The sequence below is a fragment of the Epinephelus fuscoguttatus genome, linkage group LG12, assembly GCF_011397635.1.
Source record: "Epinephelus fuscoguttatus linkage group LG12, E.fuscoguttatus.final_Chr_v1".
NCBI lineage: Eukaryota > Metazoa > Chordata > Actinopteri > Perciformes > Serranidae > Epinephelus > Epinephelus fuscoguttatus.
In genome coordinates this window covers 26,996,933-27,011,019 of record NC_064763.1, presented here as the reverse complement: position 1 = coordinate 27,011,019, position 14,087 = coordinate 26,996,933, and the positions used below count along the sequence as shown (strand labels likewise).

Here is a 14,087-nt window from a genome sequence, read left to right as displayed (position 1 = left end):
GCACTGTATGATAGTCAATAAGCAGTTTTTATTTTTAAAAGTTGCATAAAACTTTTTGTATTTTTTCTGTTCCCCCTTTTTTAACATCCTGTATTCAAATTAAATGAATGACAGAAGAAAACAATTAATAACTAGAAGACCAAAGATCAAAAGGGATATATATACACTTGAAAATTAAAAAAAGAAAAAGAAAAAAAGAGGTTATTAAGGCCTTGTAAATGACCATAGTTCTGATGGCTTTCTGATTTGTCAGTTTCTGATTTTTAATGTTTCAAAGCACAGTTTAGTTCATGCTTGAAGTGGTTGATATTGGTCTTCCTTTTAGACAATTTGCATTTATGGATGAGAAGCTTACCATATAAAATGAGAAAATTCAAAATAAATAGCCTCTTTCCATATCATTTTCTCCACAATAAGAAGTTACATCTTTTCTCTGTAAATTAATCTTAGCTTAAAGAAAAGTTCAACATCAGTCCAGAAGAATTTTACATAAATGCATTCATAAAATAAATGTATAATTGTTTCTGTGCCAGCACAGTACACAGGATTCAGACAGATTGCTTCTATATTTGCCTAAAAAGTGATTTGTTGGATAGATTTAGTTTATGATTTTATAACACACTTCACTAACTTTATTGTTGCCTAAACATTTGTTGTAAAAAGCCCAGACTGATTTCCAGCTAGAAGTTACAGGGCAGTGCATCATGTTTATACATATTATTATCACAGTTGTTTCCTTTATGTTGATGCTATTTAACAAACATGTGTCTTAATGTTTGACTGTTGATTAGACATAGTACTTCCCTGCAACACTCTCAAAAACACATACAGGTCCTCCATCACGTACGATGCTACGTTCTCGTGCTACAAAGATGCAGAATCATGCTGCAACCTAACTGAGCTATGATGCTGCCCTGCGCCTGCGCGGAGGAAGGCTCCGCCCCCGGCTCGAGGGTTTTGTAAAGGGTCACGTTGCGCTGCAGCAGTGAAACAGGAGACCGCTCCGCATCCTCCGCACCTTGCTCACCTGCTCTCTCTGTGCCCAGACACCCATCAGCAGGTAAGAATTCACTCTGACTTTATCAATACGACACCTTTATACACTCCTCATGTGTTACTGATTATAAAAAGATGATAATATTGATGATGGAGAGAGGTGATGCTGCTCTACACCTAAAGCTAACGTTTCCTCCTAGCTAAGTTGCCGTTAATTAACAGCAACCGTTGGTACTTGTTGCTCCTCTGTCGTCGTCTCCTTCGACAAAAACACATTAAAGTTGCCTCAGTTTGGGGTATTTTATTCATTTAAAGTTGCATATTTTAACCTACTGTCGAAATACGCAACAGGAAGTGCGCAAAAATGATGACCTTCAAGGATGAAAGTGCACAGAGAAGAGTCTGCGGCCTCTGCTCTCGGTTTACATCAACACACCCTGTTATTTTATGTTTGATGAGTGTAAATGGAGGTGATGAATCATTATGGTAGCAGTGTCATTGCCTGTGTGTGAGTGTGTATCTGTCCCTGAGCACGTAGACCATCCCTGATGTGATGGGAGGCGGGGCGCGCTGAGCAGGAGTGTAACGTTACTATACTATACTAAATGTCTAATGTATAAAATGACATATCTCACTGCACTAGTGCAATTAGACCTCATCTTATAAGCATAACACTAGAACATCACATATTTTCATTCAGTTGACGTCAACACAAACGTCACTGTGCTGTATTTCTTAGTCTTGTCTGTTTTTAAACTGAATGTATTTGGGGTTTGGGCTGTTTCTCAGACTAAACAAGCAATTTAAATATGCAGATTTGGGTTTTGGGATAATATGAGGGGCATATTCCACTGTTTTCTTATATTTTATCCCTATTATTTACTGTGCGCAGTTAATTTTGGCCTCTTTTTTTCTTTAAAATAGCTTAAATGAATGCTGCTCATTAATATTCTGTCGACTAATTGATGAACCAACTACTTGTTTTAGCTCTAGAAAACAAAAATACCCTGAAGGTTCATTGGCTATTTGTACCATCAGACTGGATGTAAATCTCATTAGCATATCACTAGAACACAGGAGACATATTAACATACACTACGATTTAATTTAATGGGAATTCTTATTAGTTTTACATCAACAGGTTGTACTGTCTGTAATCACGTTTTTTTTTAATTTTTTTTACTCAATAACTCTTTTAACCTTAATCCTTTGACTACATCTGCAATAGCAACGCAAAACCTATCCAACTTGTCATGCAAATCATGAAGGTTGAAAAACAAAACAGTTCACCTGTGTTTCAGAGGGCAATGCCACCCTGTGTACTTTGCCCATTTTCACCAGTGTCACCCTCTCTCTGAACCGCAATGCACGCAGCCTCGACGTCCGCCACAGGCTGTTGTATCAGAGAGCTGCATGGGAAACAGTGCTCCTGCTAGCTCTGCTGGATCAAGGCCTGTGGATAGTAACAGCCCGAGCACAGGAGCATCCGTCAGTGCCAAGGCCAGCAGCAGCCCGTCTGGTAACAAAACACAGCAGTCCAAGCAGGCTTTTTACTTTTGAGTAGTGCTTCCCTGCAGGAGCCATTTCATCTGCTTAAAGCTCACGCAGCTTGCAATGTAGAGGAAAAAAAAAAACAAGGTGGGTAAACCTCCAGATGGTGATAATGATACAGCTGAGGCAACGACACCTAGCAACACAAAATACATCCTATTTTCTTTTCCATCCTCTCCTTGCCCTCGCACTTAAAATTAAATATTAACTATCTGTAAGTGTTAGAGGTGCCAGTCCCTGCCTACAGCTTGACTTCGCAATATAGTTTGCAAGCTTAAAAATATAGTAGTTTTATGCTTGCAGCATCGCTTCAGAAGAAGACCTGTTGCTGCATGATTGCTATAGATGTAGATTCTGGGTTGAGTTTGATGTTAATGTGTTTGTGGTCTCTACTTGTGTCATGGGATGGTAAGTGAGCCTCTGCAGCATCTCACTGTTGTAGCATGATCTAATCAGCCTGTCCTTTCCAAGGTGAAAGCTTAAAGTAGATGGAAGCACCAGATATGTGATGACTGACGGGATAATGTGTTTGAATTAAACCTGAATTAAATAGTTGTGTCACCATATTAAACGGCAAATGAGAATTTGCAGTTTTTCCTTTGATTCGTCTGGTTTGCAGTATGATTGCTGTGCACTGCATTTGACCGATGGTTAGTTGTGGTGTTTTTTAACATGTAGCAGTCACACTTTGAGTAGTTGGTAAGTTACGTCACAATAGGGAGTTGGCTGTTGCATCTTGATGTCGCACTGCAGAAATGGTGTTGAGTTTGAACACTGAGCAACAGGCTGGACTGGAAATCACAGAGGGGTACGATGGAGAGACAACTAAATATTGAGCTTAGTGATTTGCTGTCTCTCCCTCTCATCTCTTAAACAATTTTCAAATTTCATCCTAATACTGCCTAATTTGAATGAAACATTATTCCAAAATGTACAGTTTTTGTGCCCACTTTAAAACTTTACTGGTGAAGTGCCTATAGTTGTCAAATCTGCAGTGATGTCCTTCATCAGAAGATAACTGATGATGCACACTTTACAGCACTGTCTGGAAGATAAACCTTGTCACCAGTGATACTGCGTGATGAATGGCATCAGAGGGTTACCACTTCAGATCATGTCAGAGTGACATTTTGCAGCTGGGTCAATTTTACTGATAAGGAAGATGATTCTTAAAACAAGCATTTCAATGTTTGTGCTTCTGAGGTGCCCTTGAGCAAAAGAAAAGAAATTCCTTCCGTTATCTTAAGATTTCAATTGGCCAGCACAAATTGTTTAAAAGGTTTTGAGACTTGTATCATATATCACATTAGCCTAATGCGTTGGCAAAGGATGATGATTGGTTGTTATCAATGCAGTATCTTAGAGTTAAACAGTATGCTGTGTCTCAGTTCATATTCTTCTGTACTTACACTTGCTGTGCTTTCACACTGGCAAATATGGCAAAATGCAGTGCAGTATAAATACCCGGATGATGTACGCATAACGCTCAAAAGGTTCAGTGTGGATCTCTGGATATTTTTACCCTCAATGGTCGCCATCTTGTCTACATAGCAGAAGGGGAGGGACCACCTAACTTGTGAAAATGGCGGCCGAGGAAGCTGCAGCGGCTGCTGTAGCTCTGGTGAACAAGCAAACAGGTTGGCAGATATTTTGGTGTGCGACAGTCGCAGAGTTGCAGTCAAATGTTGGCATTAAATCTCAGTCCGGTTGCAATTTGCCATTAAAAAGAAGAAAAAACAAATAAATGCTGTCAAAATTCAAATACCACACAAGTAAGTACATAGTGTACACAGTGTGCCACATGGAAGTGTACTAATGGAAGTACTCGAATTGAGACACAGCAATAGACCGTAGAAAGATGGACATCTCCCCAGAGGTGAAGCCAAAGCATCTCGATCGCCCCTGGTGGCTGGCTGCAGTACAGGTCATAATCAACGCCCCCTCCATGTTAGCGGATGCAACACGGGCCAAAATTCAAATCAAAGTACACATCAAATACATTTTTCACAAAGATGATTTCTGTCATTTTACCTGGTTCTCATCACGTTGATGCTTGTTCAAGTATTTATTTTTTCCAAATTTGCTTTTGATCAGTAATTTTGTACTATAAAATGAGGGTGTGGCATGATGATGATTGACAGCTACCCTTGATTCGTCACTGAATCAGGACCTCAATACCGCAGCTCCATTCTCCAATCACTATTGCACAGACTGGCCCAAATGATGTCACCAACACAGTATGCCATATCCGGGATATTTTGGCTTCATTTTTGTACAGTGGAAGGAAGTGGAGACATGTTGTCCATGTATACAGTCTATTGTTGAAACAGTCACCTCACTCATCAGGCCAGATGTGCAGCCTTTGCTGTGTGCTGCAGCACCTCTGCTTGATTTCCCCTGAAGCTTAATATGCCTAAAATTACATTAAAATGTAATCTCTTCTGACATCAGTGGAGGTGTTGTTTACCCCAGGGGAGGTGGGATGACTCCACTATAAAACACTGACAGACAGCCAATGAGTTACAACTAAAGTCATCATCATCACTCATCCAGCAGTGCATCTGTTGATAGACTTTGTCATTAAATCAATATTTATGTACAGTTAATGTTCCTCCATTTTGTTACCAAGCAGCATTGACCAGACAGTTTCACTGTGCAACATTCCCACTTGGCTTTTCAAATATGTCGCCAGCTTGTGGTGACTAATTGTGATGAAGGATAGCCAAATTTTAAGGGCATGCAGGATTTAAAATGCCTCAAACTAGTTTGTTTCAAAGGTTACAATGAGGCAATGGAGCTTCTCTGTATAGACCACTTGAGGAAATGAAGTGTAGTGCAGGATACTTAATAATTCAACCAATCAGTCGTTCAAGAAAGATTACCAGTTCATTAAAGGATAAAAATCTTCACTCTTAACTTGATTAATGTTTTGTATAATTCAGATGCCCTTATTTTAGTTTGTCACACCTGCAGCAGGTGATGATTATTGAGTGTGCGGGACACACTGGAGCTGCGTGTTGTCAAGAAATAAACTGTTCTCTGATCTTGAGAAGTGAGACTGTCAGCAAAGCCTGAGATTCACAGCTGATGTTTTAAATAGAATAAAAACAGAATGAAATATTTTTGGTTCATAACGGCTCCCACAACGTCACTTTATGGATATTTATTCATAGGCTCAATTTGCCCACAGAACAGAAAGTGTTCAGAAGTAGAAAGGTGCTTAACTATATATATTTTCCACAGCGTCTGTGTTTTTCTAACAAACCTGCTCCAGGCTGATCATATATCAGAGACAGGTCACGTGTTGGCAGCAGGGCATTCTCCTTCAAGGTCCTCTTCTTAAGCTTTCAGCCAGTATAAAAGATGTGTGACCAGAAACATTTCCAGGCGTCATTGTGTCACTGAGCTCCGTATTTCCTATTGAAAAGAATATTTTTGTCTTTGAACGTTGTTTCATAAGCTCACGTATTTGGTAACTTTGCTTTGTGTTTGAATATTGCACAAAATGTACATTTCATGTCGCCTTTCAAAGTATTCTGCAATGTTTCCTCAGCAGAAACCCAACCAGACACTACACTAGTGAAAATGTATTGTTGAGACACGCAGGTGCTTCACAAAAGATAGCAGGTATTTGCTGAGCATGAGTTTTGTCTGGCTAACAGTGGAGCAGGGCTGTGCAAATATAAACATACTGAAGCCCCACACTTCATGCTTTTGCTCTTGGCTTGGCCTTTATCAAGTATGGATAACCTCATTTATTCACTGGAGAGATCTGCATGAACGTCTTTTGGTCAAAGTGTTCCCCTCGGAGGACACCTTATTCCCTGCCGGCCTGGCCTCTTTTATTTCACCTGCGTGTAGAATTTAACTATCAGCAGTCAGCCGTGCTTGACTTTTGTGTCGTGGTATCTGCACTCTGTTTTCTTTGAGAGGCCTGTGTGTATGTGCTCTCTGAAGGTTGTTATCTCATAGCTTTAAGCTGAGGATTAGCACAAGGGATACCGGGAATGTCAGCTAGTGTCCTACCACAGCAAAGCAGCCTCAGTTGGGAATCCAGTGGTCAGTTTATGTTGAGCTACGCTAACACTCCTGTTATATATTTTTGTGTTACATGATCCAGTTAATGTGCTTTAAATTGTAAATCTAGTGTCTCACACTAAGATTTCTCTCTCTGTGGTGACAAAATACTATTTATCCTCAGATATTGGTCGCTAAATGAGGAGCTTCAACCCATCAAGCAGATAAATCTATAGCTGATCCAATATCGTGGCCCATACTGGTGCACTTGTGATGCTGAACAGAGCTATAACGTGTGATGCCATTTGCTGGGCGTGTCTTGGCAACTGGAGCAGTCGACCAGAGAGGAAAGTCACAGCATGTTCTCTAGTACAGCCTGCATTAGTGGGAGTGATGCGTTTTAGTGATGAGGGAAAACTGGAATTTACAAATCCCATGCGTGGTCATCTTGTATGTGTCCAGTAGTAAGCCTCAGTGATCGCAGCAGGAGGTTTGAAGGCAAAGAAAAGGCTGAGTTGTTGCTGTGTTGCTGAGGAGAGTGAAACAAGCCGTGTTGCATCCAGTCCTGTGGCTATAATGGGGACTGGCAGCAAAATATATAGGAGCTGCATTACATAATCGCTCCCTCTCTGTCTTCTGTGCTACCAGTGGGGTGGGGAGGGGAGGGGTTATGTAACTGCTTATTTACGGCAGAGCGATGAAGGGAATAGGGGACATAATAATCTGGTTTGAAGCGTGTGCGTGCATGTTCACACGTCGTGACAGCGCTGCTGCTGCCACCAATGTGGCCAGGCAACATATAAGAAATAATCTTTTTCTCAACACAGACAGTTCCTGTCTATTTATTTCTGGCTCTTATTTTCTCTAAGGAGGCAAGAAGCACATCTTCTGCTCATAGTCACTAGTTTTATCACATCTCACACACACGCTGGGTCCAAGGATTGTGTGACTTGAGGTGCCATCTTGTAGGAATTTTGTCAGATTCATCCTCCTACCCTCAGTGAGAAGAGCTTAGTGCTGCAGCGAGGTAGCCATGTTGTAGACAATAGAGGGGCACATGAAAGAGGCCAGTGCTGGGCAGTCGACCAAATCAACATACCGTGAAACAATGCGACCTCCTAATGGCTTTCTCTCTCTTTCAGCCACCATGACTCACCAGTATCCCGCACTGACTGCTGAGCAGAAGAAGGAGCTGCAGGAGATCGCCCAAAGGATAGTAGCTCCAGGAAAAGGCATCCTCGCAGCCGATGAATCCACCGGTATGCATGTCTGTGTGTGTGGTTGCAAAAATATAACGTCACTCATATCTTTCCTGTGAAGTTCTACATGCCAGAGAAACAATATTACCAATATTAAAATCACAAAATCACCAATACTTTTCTTCCTCTGTTTATTAAGGCTCAATCACAATACACCCCTTTCTCTCGCCTCTTAGCCCACACCCCTCTGTCAGTGCTACCTGGCCCTAATCCTAACCCTTGTATCTATGTAGTAGTAATGATGTCTCAGTAGCTAACTAGCTAGCACTGATTTGTGCATGACAGTCTCACATTTTGACGTTTCCATGTCACATTCCCCCATTTGATGGCATATGATGCCCAAAATTTAACTAGAGTCCAGCATAGGGCTGCACACTATGCAATGGATAGATATACAGATTTGTGACAGTATTTTAGTGGGAATGGTAAATTTTGCATTTCATTTTCACTTAAGATATAAATATGATGGCGAAGTGATTTCTGCTGCAGTCTGTACCAAACAAACATGTTACCTTACGTCTGGAATATGATTTGTAGGCTGAGGCATCTCTGCAACTCACTTTATTTATAATGAAATGTTGTGACACAGGTTGAGCACAGGTTGCTAACATTAGCCTACAGAGCACTGTGAGTGAAACAGTGTTGTTGTTTTTGTTTGTTTGATTTTTTTTTGGTTTGCTTTCTTGACAACTTGATTGATTGATAGCATGAAACATGTAAAGTTATAAAAGGAATTGCTGGTGTCCATGCTTTGCTGTCTCCATCAGATAAATGTCGTTGTGATAATACCATTATTGCCATAGTTGCATTTGTGTACATTAACACCATCAATGATTATGACTATACTGATGGTAAATCAGGGTCTCATTCCACAGGGGAAGTTTTCAACCACTTCTCTTTTTAACAGTCTTCCAGAGGGCAAAGGGGCACTTGAATACAAGGGGTAGGGGTAAAAATAAGGGATAGGATTTGACCCAAGTCTGTCTTAACTTAAGTCATGACTGAATGCCTTTGTGTGTGTTGTCTACAGGAAGTATGGCGAAACGTTTGAACCCCATCGGGGTTGAGAATACAGAGGAGAACAGGCGTCGTTACCGCCAGCTGCTCTTCACAGCCGACCAGCGCATCGACAGCTGTATCGGAGGGGTCATCTTCTTCCATGAAACCCTCTACCAGAACACAGACGATGGCACTCCCTTCGCCAAGCTCATCAAAGACCGTGGCATTGTTGTTGGGATCAAGGTACGCCATGTTCTGTGTTGTCGTCAGCAATTTAAGTGATATTTAAACCTATTGAGTAGACGTCATTTTATCTGGAAATAGTGGGCTTCATCTCAGTCTCCTGACTCTTGCCTTATTTGGTGGCTCTTTGCCTCCGAATGTCCCCACAGCCTCTGTGTTGATATTATATTACGGCCAAGTATTTCAGGTCAGCAGGCAGAAGCACAGCTATCATTTGTTTGGCTGGTAAAACTAGAGAGGCTCCTACACTGTGTATGAAACACAGACTGGTTGTCAGCTTGTTTAGACACATACAGACACCCACCCAAAACAGCAGATCAGGTTTAGAGGAAAAACTGGGTGAAAGATCATTCAGGACATACGCTCAGGAAAGTTGTGTTTAGTTGAGGCAGCGAAATTCAGCAGGATTTTGTTTCAAATGCGCTACATGATACAGAAAACCAAGAATATCTGCTTCCTGCTTCCCTTTCTGCAGGTGGACAAAGGTGTTGTGCCTCTCGCTGGAACAAATGGAGAGACCACCACTCAGGGTACGGATTAGGAACATAAACACTCTCAAAGCATCACAAATATTACACTCACCCCCCCGTGTTTGTAATGGATGGTTCTGTGTATGTGTTGGAGTGTAGGTTTGGATGGGCTGTCTGAGCGCTGCGCACAGTACAAGAAGGACGGCGCAGACTTCGCCAAGTGGCGCTGCGTGCTGAAGATCAGCGACACCACCCCGTCTGAACTGGCCATCTTTGAGAATGCTAATGTCCTGGCCCGATATGCCAGCATCTGCCAGCAGGTTGGTGTGAGGATGTTAGTTAGTTAGGTTAAAGATGTTATTCTCACTCTAAGAATCACAGTTCAGTGTTGATTTTGAAAACATCAGCATTGATTTGTGATTTAGGGAAGAATATGAGAGTTTGCCTTTAAACTTATGCTTTGTAATGTCTCTTAGAATGGCATTGTTCCTATTGTGGAGCCTGAGATCCTTCCTGATGGAGACCATGACCTGAAGCGTTGCCAGTACGTCTCTGAGAAGGTAACCTCCTGATGACTATGTACAACACTAACCACTGTATACATTCTGTAAAGTTTTCATTTAACAACATGTTAGCAACAGTGCTCTCACGTGTCTCTGTCTGTGCCGTTAGGTCCTAGCTGCAGTGTACAAGGCTCTGTCAGACCACCACGTGTACCTGGAGGGAACACTGCTGAAACCCAACATGGTCACAGCTGGACACTCCTGCCCCCACAAGTACAGCAGCGAGGAAATCGCCATGGCTACCGTCACTGCCCTGCGCCGCACTGTGCCTCCTGCCGTCACAGGTCAGACACAGATCAATCTAAGAAACTACAGCTAATTTACAGGGAATCATTTGATACCTGTGTATTATTAAAGGAATATATACCTTGAAATATTACCTGAAAGCTACTGTTATCACTAATATGTAATTAATTTAATATATTTAATAATGTAATTAAATATATTGTGTAAATACTTTTTACTTTTAAAAGTACCATAAGTGCTATTTTGGTTAATATTTAGTTAGCTGCAAGTTTAAAAGCAGTGGTTCTTTTTAAAAATAATTTCCTAGAAGCACATGCCTCATTTAATTAAAGTAAATATTTATTTGTCATTCATTTATTGCTGCTTGCCAGAAAAAAATCTATATTTTTGTGTATTTAATCGACCTGACCTTGTTGGCTTAGCATTTAATTGGAATTAATTGATTGAAAGTGTACCATTTAAATGCTGCCTCTTTTTTTATACATATAATTATTGCCAAATTACAGTGCAGTACTTTCTAGAAATCTACATAATAAATTAGTAGGACATTGTTAAGGATTTTAGGGCCCATAAAATAAGGCATTAAGGCATTGTTAATTATTCCCATCCTCAGATATTAAGAAAGCCAGATCACTTTTATTGAAAGAGTTACAAGGCTTAAATTGAGGATTCTCTACTGGCATTTTCAGGGGCCACTTGACAAATGACAGGACGTCAGGAGACACTTAATAAGCAGACATTTTTTATATTTATCAGAACATACATTAAATGAAATGTCTGTTTTCAACCTTTCGATGTTTGCTGTCCACACTCATCTTTGCCAAGAGGAAAGAGAGGCATGCAGGGGCGGCTGTAGGATTTGATGACATTCAGGTCTTAGCTGGGACTTCTGTTAGGGGGTCTGGGAAAATCTGCCCTGACACTTTTTTTTGTAAACAAGCTCTTTTTTTATGCACTTTTGCTTCATTGTGAATTAGAAGTCAAAGTCACCAGGTTTGACCCGTGGGCCCTCAAGTTGAGCATCATTGGCTTACATGTTGTATAAAATCATTTTTAAACAGATGAATAATATGTGTCTTTGCTTGTGTCCATTCTTTCTCAGGAGTGACATTCTTGTCAGGTGGCCAGTCTGAAGAAGAGGCCAGCATTAACCTTAACGCCATTAACAACTGCCCGCTCGCCAAGCCCTGGGCCCTGACCTTCTCCTACGGCCGCGCCCTGCAGGCCTCTGCCCTTAGCGCATGGAGAGGAGAGCTGAGCAACGAGAAGGCCGCCACCGAGGAGTTCATCAAGCGTGCTGAGGTCAGACAAAACTGCAAACAGACATCAGACAAGAGTAAAATAAAACAAAGCTCCTTCGTTCAGTATAGTTACATTTTTTTTGTCTCTCTTTCAGGCAAACGGTCTGGCCGCCCTCGGCAAGTACGAGTCCAGCGGGAGTGGTGCTGCTGCAGGAAAATCCCTTTATGTGGCTAACCACGCCTACTAAACATGTACCACACTCCGCTGTGGCCTAGTTATAGTCTTATATCTGCTCTGCTATTCCCCCTCACTCTTCCATCAATCACAGGCCTGCGCTGTCTACTGTACTTTAGAGTTATTCAGTTATTAAAATTACATGATTAGATATATGTATTTAAAAACATAATGTGAAACTACAGTGAACAGGCTTGTTTTATTTTTCTATTTAACCAAACAAATCAAATCTGCTTTTAGACAATTTGTGACTCAAGTGGAGTGTCAGAGATAGGAAGTCCGAGGCTGCAGAATTTAATCAGAAGATAACCAGTCAGTAGTAAATTCATGCCTATTCTCTGCTCCTGTCTCCCCCACATTATTAATCTTAAGCCACTCCCAAGCAGGGAGGTGTGTGTGTCGGTGTTTCGCTTCTGTCAGAACGCAGTGTCATCCTCAAAGCGTTGTACTAACATCCTAACTGACAAGTGGGACCAACCAATTATTAGCTGTATCAGTACATCCGTTACGTGACAAGCAGTGTCACAGTGTTGACTTTTCAGATTGAGTTGATGTTTTGAGCGACTGTCCAAAAGTGCGGAGGGCTTGTTGCACTCTCAGAAAGCCGTAGCACCAGCAGAGGTCGGTAGACACTCTGTAAGAAACCAGTACACACCAGGATCCATCCCTAACAGTTCATCCTAACCTTTCTGTTCACAAGCTTCTAATCACCACTAATCAGAGGAACATCTTGTGTGTCTATTCTCAGTATAACATTATCTTTAAATTACATACAGTAATTAATGTATTCAGTTGTGTGAAGGTGTCGATATTATGTGATGCTTGTGTGTCATTCCCCTTTCCTGATTCCCCCAGCGCACCCCACGATAACAGGAGATGGTTTCTATTGACATAATGTGGACCAATATGTGAGGTTAGCGATGGGGGAAACAGTCACTGCTGTGTTGGAATACTGTGATGTTTGTGATGTCAATATTGTTCTTGAAGCACTCGGTGTGTCAAATAGTGGAGAAAAATAAACTAAAACTTTAAAACCTAGCAGAGATCTCTGTGTGTGACATTATTGCTAATAGTCCTAATATGTCTATCATTTATCTTTGGATGCTATTTTATTCTGCGTTCCTGACACTTGAACAGTCATGCAGTAGTTCTCTTGTATCACATTATTTAGTTTAGCAGGCCGAGATCCTCCCCCCATGTTGTGTTCATCCAGCCAGTTTATTTACATTTAGTTAAATACAGTGTTGGCGGAAGTATTCGGATCCTTTGCTTTAGTAAAAACATCCTCGATTCCCTTGGGTCCTTAAAGGTCTGGTGTGTGGGGTTTAGTAGCATCTAGTGGTGAGGTTGCAGCACTAAAACTTCTCCTATGTGTCCAATGTGTAGAGCTACAGTGGCCAATGTGAAACACAAATATCTCCTATCTAGAGCCAGTGTTTGGTTTGTCCTTTCTGAGCTACTGTAGAAACAACATAACAGACACCATAGGAGACAACCTGTTATCATGCAGCCATAGATGAGAACATCTCTATATGTATATATAAAACAGCTCGTTCTAAGGTCATTTAGACACAATGATTTTTAGCTTAAACTGATCATAGATAAATGAAAACATAGTTATGAATATTATTTACCATTTATTTCAGCAGATGGCCCTTAATCCTACACACTGGGCCCTCAAAATTGACACGCACCAGGATCCATCCCTAACAGTTGTTGAAATGTCCTTGAATTTGATGTTTAAGAAGGTGTGGTTACCCTGACTATCAGCACCACACCGCTAAAGTACTTGAAGTAAAAGTCCTGCATTCAAAATGGTACTTAAGTGAAAATATGTAAGTATTATGAGCAAAATTAACTCAAAGTATCAAAAGTAAAATGACTCACTCTGCAGAAAAATGCCCCCCAGTGTTCACTATTACACCGACATATGTTGAATGAATTAATATTATAGTTTTAATAGTGTGCAAGTTGCCTTTTACTGCTGTAATTGTTTAAGGCTGTGCTATTCTTAAACTGTTTGAATACAATTGGGTAGTTTAATTAACAGAAATGCATCATATTGCATCATATTCTATAGGGTCATAACAACATCCTGTGAGAAGCATGTATCTCTAAAAAGCCAACTTTTTATGAGCTCAGAAAATCAGCCATGTTTTTAACTTTGTGTTGATGCATTTTCCAGCTGATCCAAGAGAGTTTAAAAAAAGTTCATTTAGTTTAATAAGTGGGAGAATTTCTTCAACCCACAAACATTCAGCAACAGT

General features: G+C 40.9%; 1 protein-coding gene across 1 annotated transcript; it reads left to right on the top strand.

Moving 5' to 3' along the window:
• The first annotated feature begins 929 nt into the window (after positions 1-929).
• aldocb (aldolase C, fructose-bisphosphate, b) lies at positions 930-12,858 on the top strand. The gene is made up of 9 exons (XM_049591776.1): positions 930-1,060; positions 7,707-7,823; positions 8,854-9,065; positions 9,541-9,595; positions 9,695-9,855; positions 10,012-10,095; positions 10,208-10,382; positions 11,447-11,646; positions 11,741-12,858. Exons 2-9 carry the CDS (start codon positions 7,712-7,714, stop codon positions 11,831-11,833), a joined length of 1,092 nt encoding a protein of 363 aa, XP_049447733.1. The 5' UTR covers positions 930-1,060; positions 7,707-7,711; the 3' UTR covers positions 11,834-12,858.
• The last annotated feature ends 1,229 nt before the right edge of the window (positions 12,859-14,087 follow it).